The sequence below is a fragment of the Prionailurus bengalensis genome, chromosome C1, assembly GCF_016509475.1.
Source record: "Prionailurus bengalensis isolate Pbe53 chromosome C1, Fcat_Pben_1.1_paternal_pri, whole genome shotgun sequence".
Taxonomy (NCBI): domain Eukaryota; kingdom Metazoa; phylum Chordata; class Mammalia; order Carnivora; family Felidae; genus Prionailurus; species Prionailurus bengalensis.
In genome coordinates this window covers 187,372,029-187,394,623 of record NC_057345.1, presented here as the reverse complement: position 1 = coordinate 187,394,623, position 22,595 = coordinate 187,372,029, and the positions used below count along the sequence as shown (strand labels likewise).

The window sequence follows — 22,595 nt, the reverse complement described above, 5'->3', positions numbered from 1 at the left end:
GGAGAGAGGTACACAGTATATTTGGTGGACTGTGCACAGATTCTCACTGGGGGATGCTTGGGAAGGTCATGCAACCTGTGAGATTTGCCTGTGGCTTTGAAGAATAGCTGGATTCCAGGGAGCTGGTAACTGGGGCAGCATGAGCCAGTTCCATCCCGTGCTTCAGAGGTGGTTCTCTCACATGGGTCATTGCAGGGCTGCTCCTGGGACTTTGAGGCAGCAAAAGAAGTCATGTTGCTAAGTGTTTTCTGAAGGCTAAACTGTTGATCCATAAGAGTTTCTGTTTACTGACCATGTTTGACACATATTGTTTTTGTCAGACACCGATGGTCTCCTTTTCCCATCTTATTGGAGACTGGCTAAATTAGAGCATCTACAAAAGGATCCTAGTTGATCGCATAGTAAAAGTGAGTTGCCATGAATACAGTTGAGTCTCTTGGTGGCCATTTTGCATTTGCAGTGAAATGCGCAGTCACATCAGGAGTACCTTTTTATCACAGTATTGTTTTAGGTTCCAGAGAAACACCACAGTCACTTGTGGTTCGTCCATCTCCAGAATAGATTAAGAAATCAAGTCCTTAAAACTTCCCTAAAGCTTCATTCAGCCATTTTGGAATGAAGAAGCCAGATGATTTAGAGCTGTTATTTGTTGCTCTTTTGGACCAGTCTGGCTACTGGTATACATAGAATTCTGATCTCAGTTGATAAATTATATATTCCTTAGTTACCTAATCTAGGAACTACAATTAGCATTGTTAATAATTTCTGCTTATATTTCCTTAAATCTACAGAGCCAATATCAATCCTTCAGTATATGCCTTATGGTAAAATTTATATCGTTATAGATAAAATTTATATTGTTATTGAGTACTTACTCTGAGCCAGAGACTGTTCTATGTGCTTTTTATATGTCCTGTTACTCCTCTGATAGTCCTTTGAGGTAGGCCCATCCCTGGCTCCATTTTATAGATGAGGAAATAGGCAGAAGAAGCTAAGTATTTGCCCAAGGTCCCTAGTTAGTGGTAGAGCCTAGTAGCCTAATTCCATGCTACATGCTGACCCCCTCTGCAGTCTAGATAGCTCCCTCAGACTTATTATAGTTTAAAAAGATATGTGAATATCAAAGAACATGAGCAAACCTCACCTTTGCTTTATATGGGACAGACAATGCATTTTCTTGTTAAATTCTTTAAACAGTCATTTCAATAGCTATGATTTGGTTGGTAATAGTTCATCATTTAAAAATACTCTGAACCAAAGTTTTCCAGCTTCTCAGCATATCTCAAACTTCTTTCATGTTATATAAAGTCCTCCAATATTGTTAGTGCTGAGCACCTTATTTTAAATCACATTAAGATGTATTTATTTTATTATCTATTTGGTGTATTATTGGAAATGTGATTGTCCTTTGTTTTTACAGAGGTGGACCAGGACCACCATTATTTTGCAGTTTCTGAAAGCGTTTCAAAGCAAAAATTTAGGTGTTGATGGGAGCAATGGAAGGTCACAAGGCAGAAGAAAAGGTGGTAGATATTCTTCGACTGAATGTGGGTGGCTGTATTTACACAGCCAGACGTGAGTCCTTGTGCCGCTTTAAAGACTCGATGCTGGCATCCATGTTCAGTGGTCGTTTTCCTCTAAAAACAGACGAATCAGGTAAATAACTAAAGTCCATAAAGCATGATCATGAATATTCATTAATAGTCTAGTTTAAATTCCCTTTGGTTTTCCTAATTACAATGGAATGTATTAGACTAGTGTAGTAATTATCGAGATCATTAGAGTTGTATGGAGATTTATTAAACACATGAAGAAGTTAAATACCAGTTTCCAGAATCTGTGATGCTGTCACTAAAAGTTGACAAAAAAATCAATGTGTGTTAAGGCCTACCATCACCTAAATATGGGGATTGATTATACTTTGAAAGTTGTTATGTTCGTGCAACTCCATGGGTAACGATATTGCGGCTTCTCTCTGTGTTCTTCAGTTAAAACATTTAGTCTCTGGAGAAAGCAGCTGCCCTCATAGTTCACAGGGCAGTCACTGTAGTGTAGAATTAGTGTTAAACTGGCCACCCAGTCTAGCTGCGTAGCCTTGTGTGGGCTGATGTGGACTCCTGTAAAAACGTCAGTGCAGTGTACCAGCAGTCACCTAGTGGTAGAGGACGGAAAATTGGTCTTCCAGAAGAAACTGTAAAACACAAGGGTAGGGATCTGGGGCTGCTGCTCTTCTTGCTTGGAGTGCTCTGGTATTTGCTTAACCTACTCCCGTTTGTAAAGAAATCTCAACAGTGCAAATAAGTCTTTTTTGCACATCTTTGGTGTTCTGGAGCTCAGAGAACCCACTCTTGCTTCTGTGTCAGAAGAGGGGCTTCAGGGGATCTTGAGCAAGAGTCACTGTTAGTAACCCTGGGTCTTGAGAGATTGCTTTGCCGGCTGGATGGCAGTTGAAAGAATGGAAAACACTGATGGCTGGTGCCCATGTGGGCAGGAAGGTTGTTGGCAAAAAGATAGCAAGCAGGGATTGAGTTTTTCCTCTGCCCCCAAGTTTCACCTCCTTAATCCCTTCTTTTCTAAGCTAACCAAGGGAGAAAAGGAATTATTGAGTAGCCTCACGCAGAAGTGTTTTTAAAAATTCTGCTAAATTGTCTAAGAAAGCCTTCTGTCATAAAGTAGTACCAGCATAACATTTCTTTTTTAAAGTTTAGGTTCTCACAGTACAAAGGGACTAACCTATTAAGGCTAAACATACAGTGTGCCTGGAGCTAGGAACCCCGGGTTTACATGTCATTGACACTACAAGTTGACTAACATACAAATATGACATAAATGAGCATGTCCTCATTAGGGAGGAACTCCATACATCTTTCCTGGCCAGGGAGGACTGAGCTTAGGGGTAAAGTTACATTTCAGCAGCAGTCGGATCTCCATGGCTTTTGAGTGGCCATAGCAGGAATATGGTCATTGCATCTAAAATTCCCCCATGGAGCTCAGAATACATTTTCCTATATGGTAGGTGAGAATACAGAGGATCACCAAATATGGCTAAACCCATTTGAACACTAGTTATTAACTTTCTTGTGAGAAAGAAACATTTCTAATTGTAGAGGTCTGCAGTCTGATTTTAGTTTGACATGTTGAAACTTTATGGTCATATGTATCTATGCAGTGATTTTTGAACTGGATGTTTTCTAGGGGCTTGTGTTATTGACCGTGATGGACATCTATTTAAATATCTCTTGGATTATCTTCATGGAGAAGTTCACATTCCCACAGATGAGCAAACCCGTGTTGCTCTGCAGGAAGAGGCTGATTATTTTGGCATCCCGTATCCATACAGCCTGTCTGACCACTTGGCCAATGAAATGGAGACATATTCTTTAAGGTCAAATATAGAACTTAAAAAGGTCTTGGCATTTTCTTAAGTTTTAAAAAAGTACATACGTATACATATATATATGTTTTTATACACAAAGCAATGTGTGTTATTTTGCATAGCCCGTGTTGCCATGAAAACCAAACATGAAAAGTTACTTTTTCTAATTTTGAAGACACATTTCTTAATTACTAATCTTTTGAAGGCCCAAATTCTATGTTCTAGGAAAGTGTATTACATTGCCACTCAAAGGTTTATAGTTTTTTTATTTCTCATTGGAGATTTAATACCTTTTGATGGCTTTTTAAAATTTTTTTTTTCAACGTTTATTTATTTTTGGGACAGAGAGAGACAGAGCATGAATGGGGGAGGGGCAGAGAGAGAGGGAGACACAGAATCAGAAACAGGCTCCAGGCTCTGAGCCATCAGCCCAGAGCCTGAAGTGGGCTCGAACTCACGGACCGCGAGATCGTGACCTGGCTGAAGTCGGATGCCCAACCGACTGCGCCACCCAGGTGCCCCATGATGGCTTTTTTAATAGAAATATTCTGCTCTTTAGGTTCTTTGTAAATAAAGAGCAATATTGTAGTATGTAAGAGTATAGTGGTATTTTATTTACTGAAATGACTTTTTAAAGAATGGTCACAAAAATAAAAGATTGTAGAAAATCTACCTGATTTAATAAGTGTAGCAGTTTGTTACTAAATTAAAACATTGGTTTGATTAATTCACTTTGAGATCAGTAAATATTTTTAAAAGATATTTCTCCTTTAAATCACATTTTAAAGATCTTTACATGAAAGATCTTGAAAAACTTCATTACCTATTTTTGTCTTACTGATAAGTATTATATTTGCTTTTAGTACCTTTGGGCATCTAAGAAAATTTTTTTCCCTAGATGATTAATAGTAGTGAAAACTGACCTGAATTGGGTTTGATTTGGGTATCAGTTTAGGAGAGCAAGCTGATTGATTTGGTTCCAGATCGTCTTCAGGAATTTGCATGGTTGTATGGGTTCTGCTACTGAAGTTATATAGAAATTGAGTTGTCAAACAGTTCTAGGGTGCTGTTTGCCACATCTGCAGAATGGGGCTAAGAAATCCTGACTGAAAAGCTGGAGTGGGTTGACATTCATCTTCTGAAGTCTCAACTGTAGTCTTTTGATTTCTGATTTGTACGCAAAGAGGACATAGCATGTGTACATTGACTGTGTCAGCCAACACATATTTATCTCAAATGTTTTTGGTATATAGAGCACTGCTCTTGGACTGTGTGGGACACAAAGAAATATGACATACAGTTAGACAGCAATATTAAATGAAAATGTAAGACATGTTAGAGTCCTATTTTCATTCACTGAGTCAGTAAATATTAGGCATTTCCTTTGTGTCAGGCACTATTCCAGGCACTTGGGATACAACACAAAACAGACAAAAGTGCCTGTCCTCAGGGCCCTCACAGGAATAATGCTGTTTCTCTCAGGGAAGGCCCTTGGGCACTTGGCTGGGTGAAGCGCTCCAGCTCTGTTTCCCTTAGCACCTCCTAGGCTCACATGGTTATAGTTATCCTATGTGCTGATGGCTTATTGACTGTCTTTAAATTTCCTAGAAGTTTATTTATTTATTTTGAGAGAGATAGAGATAGAGAGAGACAGAGTGAGAGAGAGCACACTCTGAGGAGGGGCAGAGAGAGAGAGGGAAAGAGAGAACCCCAAGCAGGCTCTGCACTACCAGCGCAAATCCTGACATGGGGCTCAATCTCACAAACCATGAGTCATGACCCAAGCTAAAATCAAGAGTCGGATGCCCAACTGATTAAGCCACCCAGGTGCCCCAACTGTCTGTCTTTTACATTAGCTATAAAACTCTAGAAGGTCTGGGACCCTGTCTTTTGCTCATCATTATATCTATAGGACCTTAGTGCTCAACCACGTTAGTAACTTCTTAATATTCAAGAGAATGAATGAATAGGTAGATAAATGCCAAAGGAGTTCTTAGAGTTTGCACTGATTTGTATATCTTTCAGTGGAAAAGAACAAGTTAATCTGGTTAATTCATGATTGGATTTGGAGTAAAAAAAAATTAACTATGGGGCTTAGTAGAAGATGAAAGGAATATTGAGTCAAATGGGAAACTGGGGGGAAAATAAAAGGAAAAGAAAAAGGTCTGACTCTTAATCATATGAAGATTTTAAAATTAAAAGTAATGTTGATAGTGAGGCTAAAGGAGGAGGAAAGAAAATACAGCTTCCATGTGGAAGAGGATTCTCTAGATGAAAAGGTGTTGGGTTTTTGGGTGGTGCTTTTTGTGATTTACCCCACCCCCATGCCAAATTCAACAAAAGCATGTTTGGTTTTTCAAGGTGTAAAGACCAGGCTGAAATTTGTCATCTTTTTATTTCCCTTATGACCAACTGAAATTGCAGCTTTACATGAAAGTAATAGAACCAAATTCATTTCTACTTTACTCCAGAATTAAATTCAAATTTTGTATATTTTTTTTACTCCAGGCTTTAACAGACTTCTGTGATTCATATGGTTTAGTTTGCAATAAGCCAACAGTTTGGGTTCTCCACTATCTTAACACATCTGGTGCAAGCTGTGAAAGTAGAATTATTGGTGTATATTCCACAAAAACTGATGGAACAGATGCTATTGATAAGCAGCTGGGAGGAAGAATTCACAGTAAAAGCATTTTTAAAAGGTATGCCCATATTTAAATATGAAAGGGAACAGAATAAAGTTTTGGTCTCTTGTAAGAGGTGTTACTGAATGGAATATGTGGTTGACTAGAAAAGATCTTCATTCAACACTTGGCAACACACAGAGTGAACTCTTATAGCTGTTGAGACAAGCCTGCTTCAAGGAGACTGTAATTAAGACCACTTCACATATATGTAAACTATGGGACATCCACAGTGGTCTACTACATTGCCTCTCACATGGGAGTGGGCATCAAAGTCCCCTAACAGGCTATGTCTGGCTGTCCTCCCCTAGACCATAGTCCAGGAACAGAAGCACTGCCTAGAAGTCAGCAGCCCTGCTGAGTGGCACAGGACTGGCATGTGCCTCGGTGTCCTGTTCTGAGAAATGAAGGACTTCCCTGGTCCCTATCAGCCTTAAATCCGATGACTTGAATGTAAAATTCTTAAGGGTTATTCTCTTAATAATTTTTTGTAAACTGACTTAACACAGCGGTCAATTCACATTACGGTTGTTTTTTTTGTTTGTTTGTTTTTCTAATTCTCTGGGTGGTTGGATTGGGTCAGATATTAGTGACTAATGAATGATCACATGAACTTGCTTTTTTAGGTGACTAAATATGTCATCATTTTCTGAATTCTTTACAGGATGGTTATATAAGATATATGAGTGCCTGGAACAGTGCTATGAAAGTTTTAGTCAAAGTTGAATCTTTTAAAATTTTCCTGGAGTTAGGTAATTTTTCTTAGAAAACCTATTTCTAAAGATTTGTTGATTTGTCTGTACAGTCTATATTGTGGAATTAACAAGTACTTTACCACATTAAAAAGAGATTGAATATAGGTTAGTATATGAGTATAGTATATTATACTCATAGATATAATCTATAGTATATTATTATCTATATATGTCCTTAAGAGTTGCAGAAGAACAACTATTCAATGCCAACATATTTTTTCCCTTAATTAACAAGTATTTGGTAGTATATCAAGTATTAGCTGTATATACATACACACACACATACATTCATACTTCGTATGTTTTCATCATCTTTTGCAATATTTCTAGAGAGGCGGGGAATAATGTTCAGTACATTTGGAGCTATTATTCAGTAGCTGAATTGAAGAAAATGATGGATGCCTTTGATGCCTGGGAAGGAAAAGGTATAGTACAATTCTTTTATTTCATGGCAGAAGGTAGACTTTCCCATAATAAGACAAAGTGAGTTCAATTGCTGCATTTTTCTTTTTTGAGAAAGTATTTCTTTGTAAGGTCAAGACATTTGTCACTTCAAAGTATGTTGATTGAGACAATTTACTTAAAAATCTTTAGACCCCATGAGTTGCTAGATATTACTAATAGTTTATAATCCAGTAACCTAAAAAATAGTTTATAATTTCAGCATCTGTTAGTTATGCTTATTTAGTTCAATTCAACAGGAATTTATTTAGCATCCACTTTGTACCTAGCATTGTCCTTACTTTGAAATTTGACCATTTTTACCAAGCTTCTTATATCATTTGATAATAATAATGCTGTTTAATATTCAGTGTGATAAGTAGTTTACATTCAGTAACTCTTAGTCTTAAAACAATTCTGGATGTTGTTTACCATTTTATCGATGAGAAAACTGAGTCTTAGGCCATGCCACTTGCTTATGGATCACAGAACGTTAGCTGTTCTATGCCTAAGTTTTTTTCCTTATTTTACAACTATGTGTATTGAATGTCTATTAGGTGCAAACACTCTAAGTTCTAAAATTGGGTCCGCAAATAAATAAGACACATGTTGGTCCTCAAATAGTCCTAAAAGCTGGTAGAGACAGACATTGCAAGTCACAAAAGATTGCATACAAGGACAGGAGGGGGGTTTAAAAAAAACTTCATCACCTGCTTCTCTTCAGGTAGGGTGCTAGTACCAACCTTTCTTTCCTCAACTTTGCACCTCTCACGTTTCCTCTTCCCCCCCCTCCCCCGCCCCGATTACACCCCTCAGGCAGATAGAAAAAAGTGCTATTCTCTTTAAGCTTTTTATCTTAGATTTAATTGACTTTGAGACACTTAGGCTTAAGTTGAGGAACAAACCCCCTGGTGTTCTCTGTGTCTCCTATTGTGCCTCTGGACTGGCAGACTGCCCAGAAGGCTTCGGGAGAGCCCTGGCTGGTCTTCTTTCTCCACTGACTCAGGAAGCTGAAGTGAAGAGCTGGGATCACTGACTTACAGAGTGTGAGACTGATTTTAACTTTTTAATAAGCAGGTAATGAAGTATCATGGGTATTTAACACAGTTCTGGAAGGCCTACGGAAAGCCATTAGACAAGAAACAGAAGTGAGAGAAAGAAATATTGGAAGGAAGGAGATAGTTATTTGTGGAGAGTGTGTCTTTTTAGAAAACCCAAAGGAATCAACTAAAGGTATCTTATAAGTGATGAGTTTAGTATACCAAACCAGCTGGATACAATGTAAGTAAACACAAAGATCAGCTTACTTATGATAGATTAGTTAGAAATCATAGGGGAAAATCCCATTTACAATGGCAATAAACAACAAAATAACTAGGATGACCTATCAAGAAATACTTGAGTCTTTTATGAAGAAAACTACTAAAATATATTCATCCATTCATCAATTCATCCATCCATCTATAAAAAAAGAAGACATGAAGAGTATTGTAAGACCTACCATGTTCCCAAACAGGAAATCTATTCAGATAGATTTTATAATATTCATTATAAAGATATCAGTTTTTCTCAGATCAAACTATAGGTTTAACACAATCCCTACCAACACATCAGTGGAACCCTTTGGCCATCTTGAGGAAATGATTCTAATATTCCTTGAAAGAATAAAGCAGTGAAATAGCCAAGAACATTTTGGAGAGCAGAAGTCATCAGAGGAATGAATCTATGTGATAGTAAAAATACTATATATAGATTTGTGATAGTAAGAACCATATGTTTCTGGTACAAGAATAAATGCAACGATCAGGAGTAAACCCCAATGAAATTATAAGAATAAAAATTCTATGTGATAAGGAGTATTAAATATCAATGAAAAAAGATGGATGATTTAATATGAAATTGAGAAATATGCTTAGGAGAAAACAGAATTTTAACCTCATGTCACTTATCAAAATAATCCCAGGTGAATTTATGGATGAAAAATGAAGCTATAATAAACTATAATGAAAGTTAAACAAATAACTGATTTCTTAAAAGGGAAATAAATCATAAAAGACAAAGATGAATAAATCATAAAAGACAAAGATGAATAAAAATGATTACATAATATTTAATATAATTTTAAAACAAAAAAGTGTAAAAAAATTAAAAGGCTAATAAAAACTTGGATAAAAATATTACATTAACTGGACAAAGAATATCCTTAAAATAGAGAGGATTTAAATTGACTAGAAAACCAACTCAATGCCTATTATAAATAAATGTGCAAGGTTCATGACCACAAAATTTTCAGGAAAGGAAATCAGCACGTGGAAGGAGGTTCAAACTCATTATTTATCAGTGAAATATGTATTAAATGAGAACTATTTTTTACATACCAGATTAGTAAAGATCTCATGCATTTTTGGCAGGAGTAACAATTAATACTACTGTGTTGGGAAGTAATTTATCATTACATATTGATAGCATCAGAACTGTTCATATTCTTTGACCTGATAATTCTACTTCTAGATATGACCAAATGCAGATAAAGGTTTATGAACAAAGTGTTCAATTAAGCATTATTTATAATAGAGAAAAAATAAAAACAATATAAATGTCTATGATAGAAGGTTAAATACATATTGGCACATCTATGGGAAACTGATGAGCAATAGCTATTAAAATTATTTTGAATAATTTTTTACATACATGAATGCCCATGATACAATAAGAAATTATCAAAAGCAGGAAAAAAAATTAAATGTAAAGTGTATTCAGTAATGTGCATATCTATGAATGAGAAAAAGACTGGAATCAGATTCACTGAAGTGTCATGAATCATGATTCCTAGTTTTAGGATTAGAAGTGATCTTGATTTTTTTTTAATATATACTTTTCTATATTATCCAAGTTTTATACAATGAAAGTGAATTATTTTATAGGAAGGCAAAAATAAAAGTTTTAAAAAGAAACTGTGGCATATCTATATATTGGAATACTACACAGCAATAAAAAGAAATGATCATTAATGCATATATCAACATGGATGAATCTTCAAAATATCAATGCTAGAGAAACCAGACACAGAAGGGTATATACTGTTATGATCCCATTTGTATGACACCCCTGAAATGGTAAAACTATGGAATGGAGGGGAAGGCATCAATAAAGGGGTACATGGGAAATTTGGGGGTGATAGAAATGTTCTATGTCTTGATTGTGGCTATAATTATGACTGTATACATTTATCAAAACTCATTGAAGTGAGTACTTTAAAAGGGTGAATTTTATTTTATGTAAATTATCTCAATAAACCTGAGTTAAAAATAAACAAACAAACCTTAATGGATGGGATTTGGGAATGTTTTTGTAGCAGCAGTATGTTTGGGAGCATGATCAAGCAGTTCCAGAAAATTATTGTCTTAAAATTAGGTCCATAGGCTCTGTGAGTATTGGATATATCTGTTACATATACTAATTTATATGCCCAGCTTGCTAAGTTGGTTAATATTTATTACTAAACCTTTAATGATTAAAAAACAAGACACCAGGGGTGCCTGGATGGCTCAGTCAGCTGAGCATCTGACTTGCTTTCAGCTCAGGTCATGGTCCCAGGATCATGGGATCAAGCCCCAAATCAGATTCTGTCCTGAGCATGAAGCCTGCTTAAGATTCTCTCTCTCTCCCTCTGCCCCTTTCCCCTGCTCGTGCTCTCACTCTCTTTCTCTCGAAACAAAACAAAAACAAAAAACCACATACCTACGACACCATATCCATTCTTGGAATTTCAAAGTTATTTTTAAAAAAATGTGAACCAATTTTTATTCAACATTTTTAAGCCTTTTTTAATGCATCTACATATAATTTTTTATGATTCTTTAAAAATTGGGGTGAAATTCACATAATATAGAATTAAAGTATAGACTTCAGTGGCATTTACTACATTAACAATGTTGTATAACCACCATCTCTGTCTAGTTCCAAAACATTTTCATCATCCCACAAGGAAACCCAGTACCTGTTAAGCAGTTACTCCCCATTCCCTTCTCTCCTCAGCCCCTGGCAACCACCAGTCTGCTTTCTGTTTCATTGCATTAGCCTGTTCTGGATATTTCATGTAACTGGAATCATACAATATATGACGTATTGTGTCTGGCTTTTTAACTCAGGATAACATTTTTGAGGTTCATAAAAATACATTTCAAACTTTCATTGAGAAACTTCTCAGATTTAAAAGTTAAAATGAGTTTGACCACAATCTGGGCCTAACACACTACCCTAACAGTGATAGTTCATATTCATATAGTGGTCAAAGGAAATTTATAGTAGTTCAAAAAATTTACCTGATTTGATGAGTGCTGCAATCCAATGATGTTGACATGGCAAGTGTTAAGACCGTCATTGTCCAATCCTTGCACTGCTGTCAACACTAGAATTTATAAAATAAAGGCACCAAACATGTGTTAAGCGCTTAGTCTGTTATAGGCCCTATACTAAGCATTTTGCACTTATTTACTCGTTTAATCATCACAACAAACCTATGAAGTATATACTGTTATTGTAATTTTACAGATGAGAAAATTTAGACACGGAAAGTTAAGTAACTTTCGCAAGGTCGCATGATTAGTGAGTGATAGAAGTGGGATTCAGACCCAGGCAGTCTTGGCTCCAGAGCCTGTGCCTTTAACTCATCTGCCCAGAACCCATATAATGATCTACTAATTATCAGTAGTAGATCTGGGGCTGGTAGCCAGAAATTCCCTAGACCTGGGTTATGAGTTATCCCACTATTGCCTTGTTTCTTCATGGGAACACTTCCTGCATACACCTGCTTTCTTCAAATGGGAGGCATGAATCTCAAACTCTTTCTGCTTAGTCTTACACAAAAGTGTTGCTGAACCTTTTGCAGTGGACAGTGGCTCTCTTAATTATGCCTTTTGATCTTCCAGGTGTTAGCTACTGGCGGGTGCCTCATGAGCTGATAGAATGTTGGACTCTGGAAGAGCGGCCTTTACTTGGAAGCCTGCGTCACATGGCCCCAATTCGAAAGAGGTTATTTGTGTTCTGTTGATATTGTTTTTTGTTTAAATCTGTGACCTGTATTTTTACTGCCTTTACTGGGGAAATGAATAATGGTTCTTGATCTTACTAAGTTTATTAGTCACCTAGGTGAATATTCTGCATTACCATCAAAATATAAATCTTGATAAATTCAAAGTTTCCAAAACTATGTAAAAACTGGAAATAATTCTCTAAAACTGAGTTACAGTATGTTCTTTTTGGGAGAATGTGATTTTAAGAATACTAGTGGACATAGCAAGAATGCTGTGGTAAGTATTTTTCCCTACAGAAGTAAAATCCTAGGCTTTATTGGCAGTAGCCAAAAAAATTATTTGTTAGACTTAATATTTGAAATTTCCTGTGACTTATTCTGAATTCCTTTCTCCTTCCTATTACCACCAATAGTATTTTTATTTAATGGTATTTTCTTGTATTTTCTGAAATTATTATCAAATTCAGTCCACATCTGTGGTTTTGACTGTACTTTAAATACATTTAAAATCATACTTATTTTTCATTATCTGGGTATCATTCATGGTTTTTAGATGTTCTGATTTCTTGATCATCTGTTGTGAATTTGATTCAGTGCCCCTATAGAATCTGTGACTGCTTTTTTTTTTTTTTTTTTCCTTTTGGATCTTTCATAGAAATGCAGAGAATTTTCTTCAGTTTTTAATAGTTAATTATCTCTGGTTAAAACATCTTTTTTCTTCTTAAAGTCCCTCATTTTATTATCAATATTTATTTTGCTTTTTGAACTTACAGTTAGCAAATACTGTTTGGGTCCAGAGCAGTGGTTCTCAACTGAGGGCAGTTTTGTCCCACAGGGGATATTTGACAATGTTTAGAGACACTGTGGGGTGGGGGATGCTACTAGCATCTAGTAAGTAGAGGCCAGGGATGCTGCTAAACATCCTACAATGCATTGAGCAGCCTCTACAACAAAGATACATCCAACCAAAAATGGCAATAGAGCTAAGTTGGAGAAATCTTGGTCAAGACTCTAGTAGAAGATGTGGGCAGAAAACAAAGCAAGCAGGGATGGTTTTATGGAGATTCTCCTCTGTGTTAATTATTCTTTCCTCTGGGGTTTATTAAGCATTATTTTTGATTCATGGATAGGATAATGATAATGATAACTTAGAAACAATTGTGAGGTCCTGAAGAATCATTTGCTTCACCTGAGAAAATTTAGTTATGTTCAGTAGAGTTTTAGGGTTGAATATATTATATTTGCATTCTTTATTACATGTCAGTTTTCAAATCGCCATGTCATTATGATCCTATTTCCAAGATCAAAATTCATTATGTTATATTTATTTGCCTGTGAAAATATACCCACACTGATAAAAGGGAGAAAAATTGGAGGATTGCCATTATACTTCCTGTTCCTGCAAGGTGAAACTGATGCAAACAGTGGCAGGAGCAGGCAGGATTTCGACAGTGGTTGTTTGACAGTTTTAAGGTAATTTCCTTAAACCTTAATATCATTCTGGCTCTTTACAGATATTGAACCATCCTTGCATCCCTGGAATAAATCCCACTTGATCATGGTATATGATCCTTTTAATGTATTGTTGAATATGGTTTACTAATATTTTGTTGAGTATTATTGCATTTATGTTCACCAGCGATATTGGCCTATAATTTTCTTTTCTTGTGGCATTCTTGTCTGGTTTTAGTATCAGGGTTATCCTGGTCTCATAAAAATAATTTGGACGCATTCCCTCCTCTTCTGTTGTGTGGAAGAGTTTGAGAAGGATTGGTATCAAATCTTCTTCAAATGTTTGGTAGAATTTACTAGTGAAACCTTCTGGTCCTGGACTTTTGTTTACTGGGAGGTGTTTTGCTTTGTTTTATTGTTTTTTAAGTTTATTTATTTATTTTGAGAGAGAGAGCATGACTGGGGGAGGAAAAGAGTGAGTGGGAGAGAGAGAGAGAGACAGACAGAGAGAGAGAGAGAGAGAGAAAGAAAGAGAGATTCCCAAGCAGGCTCCATGCTTGTCAACACAGAGCCCAACATGGGGCTCAAACCCATGAACTGTGAGATCATGACCTGAGCTGAAATCAAGAGTTGGATGCTTAACTGACTGAGTCACCCAGGAGTCCCTGTTTTTTTTTGTTTGTTTGTTTTAAGTAAGTTCTAGGCCCTACATGGAGCTTGAACTCACAATCCCAAGATCAGGAGTTGCATGTTCCACTGACTGAGCCAGCCAGCTGCCCCAGGAGCTTTCTCATTACTGATTCAATCTCCTTACTAATAATTGGTCTGTTCAGATTGTCGATTTCATCATGAGTCAGTCTTGGTAGGTTGTATATTTCTAGGAATTAAAAAAAATTTATTTGTCCTTTTTTTTTAATTGAAGTATAGTCGACATACAATGTTATATTAGTTTCACGTGTACAACAGAATGAATTAACGATTTTATATATTATGCAGTGCTCACTATAAGTGTAGTAACATCATACAGTGTTACTATAATGTTATTGATTATATTCCCTATGCTGTGCTTCATCCCCATGACTTATTTTATAACTAGAAGTTCGTAACTCTTGATCCCTTAGGAATTTATCCGTCTGGTCTAGTTTGTTGGTGTGTAATTAGTCACAGTAAGCTCTTATGATCCTTTGTATTTCCGTGGTATTAGTTGTAACACCTCTTCATTTCTGATTTTATTTGAGTCCTCTCTCCTTTTTCTTAGTGAGTTTTCTTAGTGAGTTTTCTTAAAGGTTTGTCAATTTTGTTTATCTTTTTAGAACTGGCTCTTAGTTTCATTGATCTTTTCTATTGTCTTTATAGTCTCTATTTCATTTACTTCTGTTCTAACTGTTCTAATATTTTATTTATTTTTTAACATTTATTTATCTTTGAGAGACAGAGAGAGACAGAGCACAAATGGGGGAGAGGCAGAGAGAGAGGGAGACACAGAATCCAAAGCAGGCTCCAGACTCTGAGCTGTTAGCACAAAGCCCGATGTGGGGCTCGAACCCACAAACCGTGAGATCATGACATGAGCTGAAGTTGCACACTTAATTGACTGAGCCACCCAGGTGCCAGCCTGCTCCAATCTTTATTTCTTTCCTTCTACTAATGATGTGTAGTTGTCACTCAGCTATTCTTTAGGGTTTTTTTTTTTTTTTTTTTAATGAGGAAATTGTTCCATATGTAGCTGTAGACTCAGTGTATTTGTGGGAGGAGATAAATTCAAGATTTTCCTACATCACCATCATGAACAGAAACCTATCATATGGTTTTGATATCGTATTGAAAATCATATGATCCTCTCAATAGATGCAGAAAAAGCATTTGACAAAATTCAACAATTTATGATAAAAACTCTCAGCAAAGTGGGTATAGAGGGACTGCACTTCAACATAATAAAGTCCATATATGACAAGCCCACACCTAGCATCATACTGTATGGTGAAAAGCTGATAGCTTTTCCTCTAAGGTCAAGAACAAGACAAGGATACCCACTTTCATCACTTATATTCAACATAGTATTGGAAGCCCTAGCTAGAGCATTTAGGCAAGAAAAAGAAATAAAGGGAATCCAAATTAGAAAGGAAGTAACAGGCGCCTGGGTGGCACAGTTGGTTAAGCATCCAACTCTTGATTTTGGCTCAGGTCATGATCTTATGTTTTGTGAGCTTGAGTCCCGCATTAGGCTCTGATTGGCTCCACTTGAGATTCTCTCTCTGCCCATCCCTTGCTCATGCTCTTTTTCTCAAAAATAAATAAATAAACATTAAAAAAAAAAAAGGAAGTAGAACTGTCACTATTTGCAGGTAGCATGATATATATAGAAAAAATTACATCAAAACTGCTAGAATTAATAAAGAAATTCAGTAAATTTGCAGGATACAAAATTAATATACAAAAATCATTTATATACACTAATGAACTATCAGAAAGAGAAATTCAGAAAACAATCCCATTTACAACTGCACCAAAAAGAATAAAATATCTAGGAATAAATTTAACCAAGGAGGTGAAAAACCTATGTATTGAAAACTATAAGACATTAATGAAAGAAATTGAAGAGAACATAAATAAATGGAAAAATATTTTGTCTTCATGGACTGGAAGAATTAACATTATAAAAATATCCATACTACCCAAAGAATTCTATAGATTCAATGCAATCCCTATCAAAATTCGAATGGCATTTTTTATAGAAATAGAACAAACAATCCTCAAATTTGTATGGAACCAGAAAAGATCCTGAATAACCAAAGCAATCTTGAAAAAGAAGAACAAAGCTGGAAAACTCATGGTCCATGATTTCAAACTAGCATAGTCCCCCCTTACCCACAGGGGATACATTCCAAGACTTCCAGTGGATGCCTGAAACTGTATAGTACTGAACTTTGTATGTACTATGTTTTTTCCAACACATACATACCTGTGGTAAAATTTATTTTTTTAAATTAGGCACAGTAAGAGAGTAATAACAGTAACTCAATAAAATAGAACAATTGTAACAATATACATAATAAATATATGTGAATGTGGTCTTTCAAAATATTGTACTATACTCACCCTTCTTCTTGAGATGATGTAAGATGATAAAATCCCTGTGATGAGATGAAGTGACGTGAATGATACAGACATTATGACATAGCATTAGGCTACTACTGATCTTCTGATGATAGAAGAAGGATCATCTGCTTCCAGGCGATGGTCATCTGTGGGTAACTTAAACTGCAGAAAGTGAAACTGTGGGGGAGGGGGGGCTACTGTATATTACAAAACTGTAATAATTAAAACAGTATGGTTCTGGCATAAAAACAGACACATAGACCAATGGAACAGAATAGAAAGCCCAGAAATAAACCCACACATATATGGCCAAGTAATGTACACAAAAGCAGCCAAGAATATATAGTGGGGAAGGGACAGTCTCTTTTGGTGTTGGGAAAACTGGATATCCACATGCAAAAGAATGAAACTTTTGCGTGGATCCCTATCTTGCACCATACACAAAAATTAACTCAAAATGGACGAAAACAGAGGCAGTAAGTTCCTTGACATAGGTCTTGGCAATGATTTTTTGTATCTGACACAAAAAGCAAAAGCAACAAAGGCAAAAATAAGTGGGACTACATCAAACTAAGACTTCTGCACAGCAAAGGAAACCATCAAAATCAAAAGACTATCTATTGAGTGGGAGAAAATATTTGCAAATAATATTATCTGATAAGGAACTAATGTCCAAAATATATAAAGAACTCATACAACTCAAAAGCAAAAAATAAAATAAAATACAATTTTAAAAAAGGGCAGAAAATCTGAATAGACATCATTCTGAAGAAGACATATGGATGACCAACAGGTACATGAAAAGATGCTCAACGTCAATAATCATCAAGGAAATGTGAATCAAACCCACAATGAGATATCACCTTAGATCACCTTAGATCACCTTAGAATGGCTATTATAAAAAAGACAGGAAATAACAAATGTTGGCAAGGATGTGGAGAAAAGGGAACCCTTCTGCTCTTATGGTGGGAATGTAAACTGGTGCAGCCACTATGGAAAATAGTTGGAGGTTCTTCAAAAACTTAAAGGTAGAACTACCCTATGATCCAGCAATTTCACTTCTGGACATTTATCCAAAGAAAATGCAAAGAGTAACTTGAATACTTCATTGCAGTATTGTTTATAATATGGAAAAACCTAAGTGTCAATTGATGGATGAATGGATAAAGAAGATGTGGTATATATATATAAAGGAGTATTACTCAGCTATAAAGCATGAAATCTTGCCATTTGTGACAACATGGATGGACCTCCATGGCATTATGTTAAGTGAAATAAGTCAAAGGAAGACAAATATCATGTGATCTTTGTTTTTTCATAAATGAAAGTAAAATGAAGTAAATAAATGAGGTAAAAAAAAAATTCAAGCTGGTAGATACAGAGAACTGATTGGTGATTGCCAGAGGCAGGCGTGGGGGAGGGGGAGAAATGGGTAAACTAGTTTTTTGGGTTTTTTTTTTTAATTTAAATAAGTTGAAATTTTTTTAATTAAAAAAAAACATTGTCTTCCATTTAGACTTTTTATAATGAATAGCAAACTCAATTCAGGAATCTTTTAAGTTTTGTCTAATACTTCTTAAATTGAAAAAGCATCTAACTATACCATGGGTTTGACCATTCTAGCAGTTCCCAAAATGCATTTCACAGAATGCTAATTTTACTGGGTGCCAAAGGCTGCATTACAGATGCATATTGGGAAATACGGATGCAACAAAATTAAATAGGTGTCTTTACTTTAGACCTCAGAACCTTTATTAACTTTCAAGAGGAGAGTAAAATATGCAACAGCATTTCTCAAAGAGTTTATGAAACAGTAAATTTTCTCAGTAAATCAACTGTTGTTCGGGGGGGGGGGGAACCCCTAACTTGAGATCATCCTGGTTATCATCTGGATCACTGTGAGGATTCTTAGGAACCAAATGATATACTATATAATTCTAATGTAACATTCCAAATCTTAATTTGTCGTTGGTATTAACATGGTGATTTTATTTTATTTTAGAAAACATTATGGTGATTTTAAGAGTTCTTATTCAAGTAGAAACAATCTTTTGTAAACTTGGTAATTTACTTATTGACCTTGGTGGGAGACGAGATGAAGTACCTGATCCCTCTAAACCTCTTGACTCAAATTCTTGATGAAAACGATTTTCCTCACCCTGAAGATAAACTTTGCGGACGTTTTCAGGAGTTACCAAACCTGTAAATGCTGACATTGACATGCTTCTGTATCCACAGGCGACTGATAGCTTTCAATGAAGAAGAAGAAGAAGAAGTGAACTGTAAGACTGGTCCTAAACCAGTCCGATTTCTGGGCCCTTCCACCAGCACCCAAATTAAAGTCAAGAACTCGGCGTCGGTCCGAGTGTCTCCGGCCAGCGCCCTCCACTCTTCAGGCGGAAAGGCAGCGCAGCGTTCTGCGTCGCCAAAGGCCCCGTCGTCGGTGGGCACCGTGCTGCCAGGCCAACCCCAGGCTTCCCGTGGGGCCAGGAGCGCTGCTGAAAACGGAGCCGCACACCCACCTCCGGCCAAGGTCCTGCTCTCAGACAAGAAAGCCACCCCGCCGCGAGTGATAAAACTGAAGCGAACTCCACTGTGCGCCGCCGGGCCTTCCCCGCCAGCCGGGGGAGCACCGCGACCCGCGGAATCCCCAGCACCGCCCCCGGAAGACCCTGACGCGCACGCGCGGACTGAAAACGGGCGGGGCCAGGCTGATTGACAGAAAAGTGGGTTCCTGACCTCCAGCTTGCCTCTCCGAGCGCCCGACCCGTGTGGTGCAAATAAGTGGCGCTGTTCTTGGTGCAGTAGAGGTGAAAGCTTATGCTGGTCTTTAGGATCGTTATGGGAAAAATGAAGTGAGTCAAGTAGGAATGGAGGAAGGAAGCTTTAAGTGGTTGAGCCTATCTTTACTTTTCATTTTCCTTACTTTGACATGGTTTGTCTACTGATAGTTTGAATTTCAGGGTGGTTTTGTTGGGTTTTGGGGTTTTTTTTTTTTTTTGATGGTTAATCCGTATTAAGGCAACAAAACAGCACAGTACAATAAAACAGTACAGCAGAACCATCACTAGAGAAGTCTACTTTGTTGCTGAGTAATTACAGACTTTAGGCTCTTTTGTAATGTTACTACTCATTGCTGCCCAGGGCCAAGAGTGGGATTAGTATTCCCGTCTACTGAAACAGAATAAGAGAGGGTGGCGTTAATGCTTCCATGCGCTGTGTCCCAGCCAAGAGAGATTTGAGAGAAAATGTGCACCAAGGTGACCCCCGCCACCCCCCACAGGTTACTTTCAGTCTCAAAAGCCGTCGTGAAAAGATATGAGGAGGAAAAAAAGAGTAATTGAAGATCACACTTTGACTCAAAGTATTTTCTTTCCTAGATTGGTTTTTTTCTTTGTCTTTTCTGGTAGCAGATTTATTTATACATCACAAGATATCTTGGAATGAGAACCATATAACATGTCTTCAGAATGAATTGTTAAAATGTTTTAATTTGAATAAGTGAAGTTTTGAAAGTACTTTGAAAAAGAAGTTAAACATTAACTTTTAACTAAAGTTACTATTTGTTTCTCAGGAATGACCACTGAAGAGTCATTCTGACCATATAATATGATTTTTATGCATAAAATTCCCATTTAACTTGAACTTAATATTTTTAAACAATCTTTTAATTAATCCTCTATTTTTTTCACAACTATTCAGTTGTATGTGTTTACTTTTACATGTTACGTTTTATAATTGGATCCCATATTTCTGCCTTCAGTAAGCAGTATGCCTACAGTGTATTAAAAATAAGTCCATAAAGCAGGGTACTTTTTACTCAATGCTTATCATTGTACTTGCATTACTTTGAAAGAGTGAATATACTCAAAACATTACTTTTTACAAAATAAAGTAGAACTTTTCCATAAAAAGTAACATTTTCTGTGACTATACTTTTTTTTAAGTCCTAGAGCCCATTGGTAGCATGAGAGCTTGTTTGTTTATGTAGGTTATCTATTTCTGGTTTCCAAATTTCTTTATTCCCTAGATAATGTATGAAATAATTAAACAAATTTTGTATATCTATTCAAATACCAGCAGCCTTTTAAAATAGGTGTTTTATCTGGCCAGAAAAAAAATGAATATATAACTGATGGTTCATGAACTACATTTCCCTGTAGAATATAAAAAATACTTAGTCACCTTGAAAAATACTATTAGAAAGACTCTAAGCATTCTGAAAATCAAAGATCATAGTGAATTTTGAGAACTTCCATTTAGGACATTACTAGTATTGCTTGATCTCGGATATCTTGAATTACTGATTCATATAAGAATATTTTATACCAAGGTACCAATAGATTTGCTTGATGGAGGGTTGCCACAAACCTTCAATCTGTAAAAAAAAAAATGCAGTATCTATGAAGCACAATAAAGCAAAGTGCAATTAAAAGAGGTTTGCCTGTACTCATGGGTGTTTCTGCGAATAGCCTTCTTTTCTTTGCCTCTAACAGTTTAAAGGAAGTCTATTTAGCACATCTAGTCTTTGTAAGAAGGGGGTTTTTGGAACAGCTACTAAGCCATGGTGCAGCCAAGGTAGAAAGAGACAAATGGTTCCTGATGGACCATGGGTAGCAAGAGTCAAAGTCAAATTCAGAATGCTCAAGTAATTTGAAAATTACTTTAGTTGGGGTGGTTCCCTGGGGACTAGGTACTTTTGCATGAAATCACATTTCTCCAGATTCTGTAGACACAAAGGAGTAACTCATCATAACCCTCTGGTCTTCCAGGAAAATAAAAAATAAGAAAAGAGAAAGTATGCTTTATAAATAATAGTTCAGTGTCATTACTTTGGAAATGTAGGTTTGTGCAGTTGTTGGGTCAGAGGAGACAAGAAATTCTTATGGTGAGTAGGACCTTTAGTACTGCTCGTATCAAAAAGATATATGATTATGCCCTTCTAGGCAATCTGTGTTGAAAACTGGTTTGTCCTGATTAAAACTGGTTAGTTATATCATGGAAAGCCCTAAGTCTGGCATTTTATATTTTATATTTTTAAATAATAATTTTTTGCTTCAATGTTGCCTTATAAGGCAATACATTGTAATATTTTATAAAGTATTTTCATATACTTTGTTTTATTGTGTTCATTTTGCCTTTTAGTTTCAGCACAACAATATAATGAAGGTAGTCTTTCCCAATTCTTTAAAGATCAAGAAAATGAGGTTGAACAAAATAAGAGCTGTACAATAATGACACCCCCCATAACATCCCCCCATATTGGCCCCTGAATGACACAACATCACTGAACAAAGGAAAAGCTAGAGGGAGGAAGTAGACTACAATTGTGAATTTGTTTAATATTTAAAGTTGTTGAGCAGTTAGGTATTAAACTATTGGATAACATATCTGTTTCCTACTAGAGAGGGGACTCCATTGCCTCTATATGTGTAATGCCTGGTATGTGGTAGTCCTTCAGTAAATTTCTAAACAGTTAAGGCAATTCTCAGCTTCCTCCCCCACGCCCCAATTATTTTTTTTTTAAATGTGCCTGGTGGCAATCTTCAGGGGGTGTGGAAACTGATTTCCAACCTTGCAGAGTTGATACAGTCAGAACAAAAGAGGTGGTAGTGGAGGTTCCTTAGTAGGGTGATTACTGCTAATGACCAAAATTACCATTAGTAATGACCATAACAGTTAGATAACTTGTCAAGTTGTTTAAAGTAATCCAGAGCAATGGATCACGAGATCTCAGAGAGGTTGGTGCCAA

The 22,595-nt window shown here is 36.4% G+C and overlaps 1 protein-coding gene and 1 long non-coding RNA gene across 2 annotated transcripts; one reads left to right on the top strand and one right to left on the bottom strand.

The window, feature by feature from the left end:
- Positions 1-1,346: 1,346 nt before the first annotated feature.
- Positions 1,347-12,191, bottom strand: LOC122481628. The gene is made up of 2 exons (XR_006296902.1): positions 11,582-12,191; positions 1,347-1,637 (listed from the first exon to the last, which is right to left on the bottom strand). It is a non-coding gene; the product is annotated as an uncharacterized LOC122481628 (long non-coding RNA).
- KCTD18 (potassium channel tetramerization domain containing 18) lies at positions 1,488-20,761 on the top strand. The gene is made up of 6 exons (XM_043577433.1): positions 1,488-1,656; positions 3,196-3,407; positions 5,885-6,078; positions 7,146-7,240; positions 12,188-12,290; positions 19,082-20,761. The coding sequence occupies exons 1-6, from the start codon at positions 1,488-1,490 to the stop codon at positions 19,560-19,562; spliced, it is 1,254 nt and encodes a 417-aa protein (XP_043433368.1). The 3' UTR covers positions 19,563-20,761.
- Positions 20,762-22,595: the final 1,834 nt, after the last annotated feature.

Coding starts and splice junctions, on each gene's coding strand:
- KCTD18 (XM_043577433.1), top strand. CDS start 1,488: ATGGGAGCAATGGAAGGTCACAAGGCAGAAGAAAAGGTGGTAGATATT. Junction 6,079..7,145: donor AGTAAAAGCATTTTTAAAAG/GTATGCCCATAT, acceptor CAATATTTCTAG/AGAGGCGGGGAATAATGTTC. Junction 7,241..12,187: donor TGATGCCTGGGAAGGAAAAG/GTATAGTACAAT, acceptor TTGATCTTCCAG/GTGTTAGCTACTGGCGGGTG.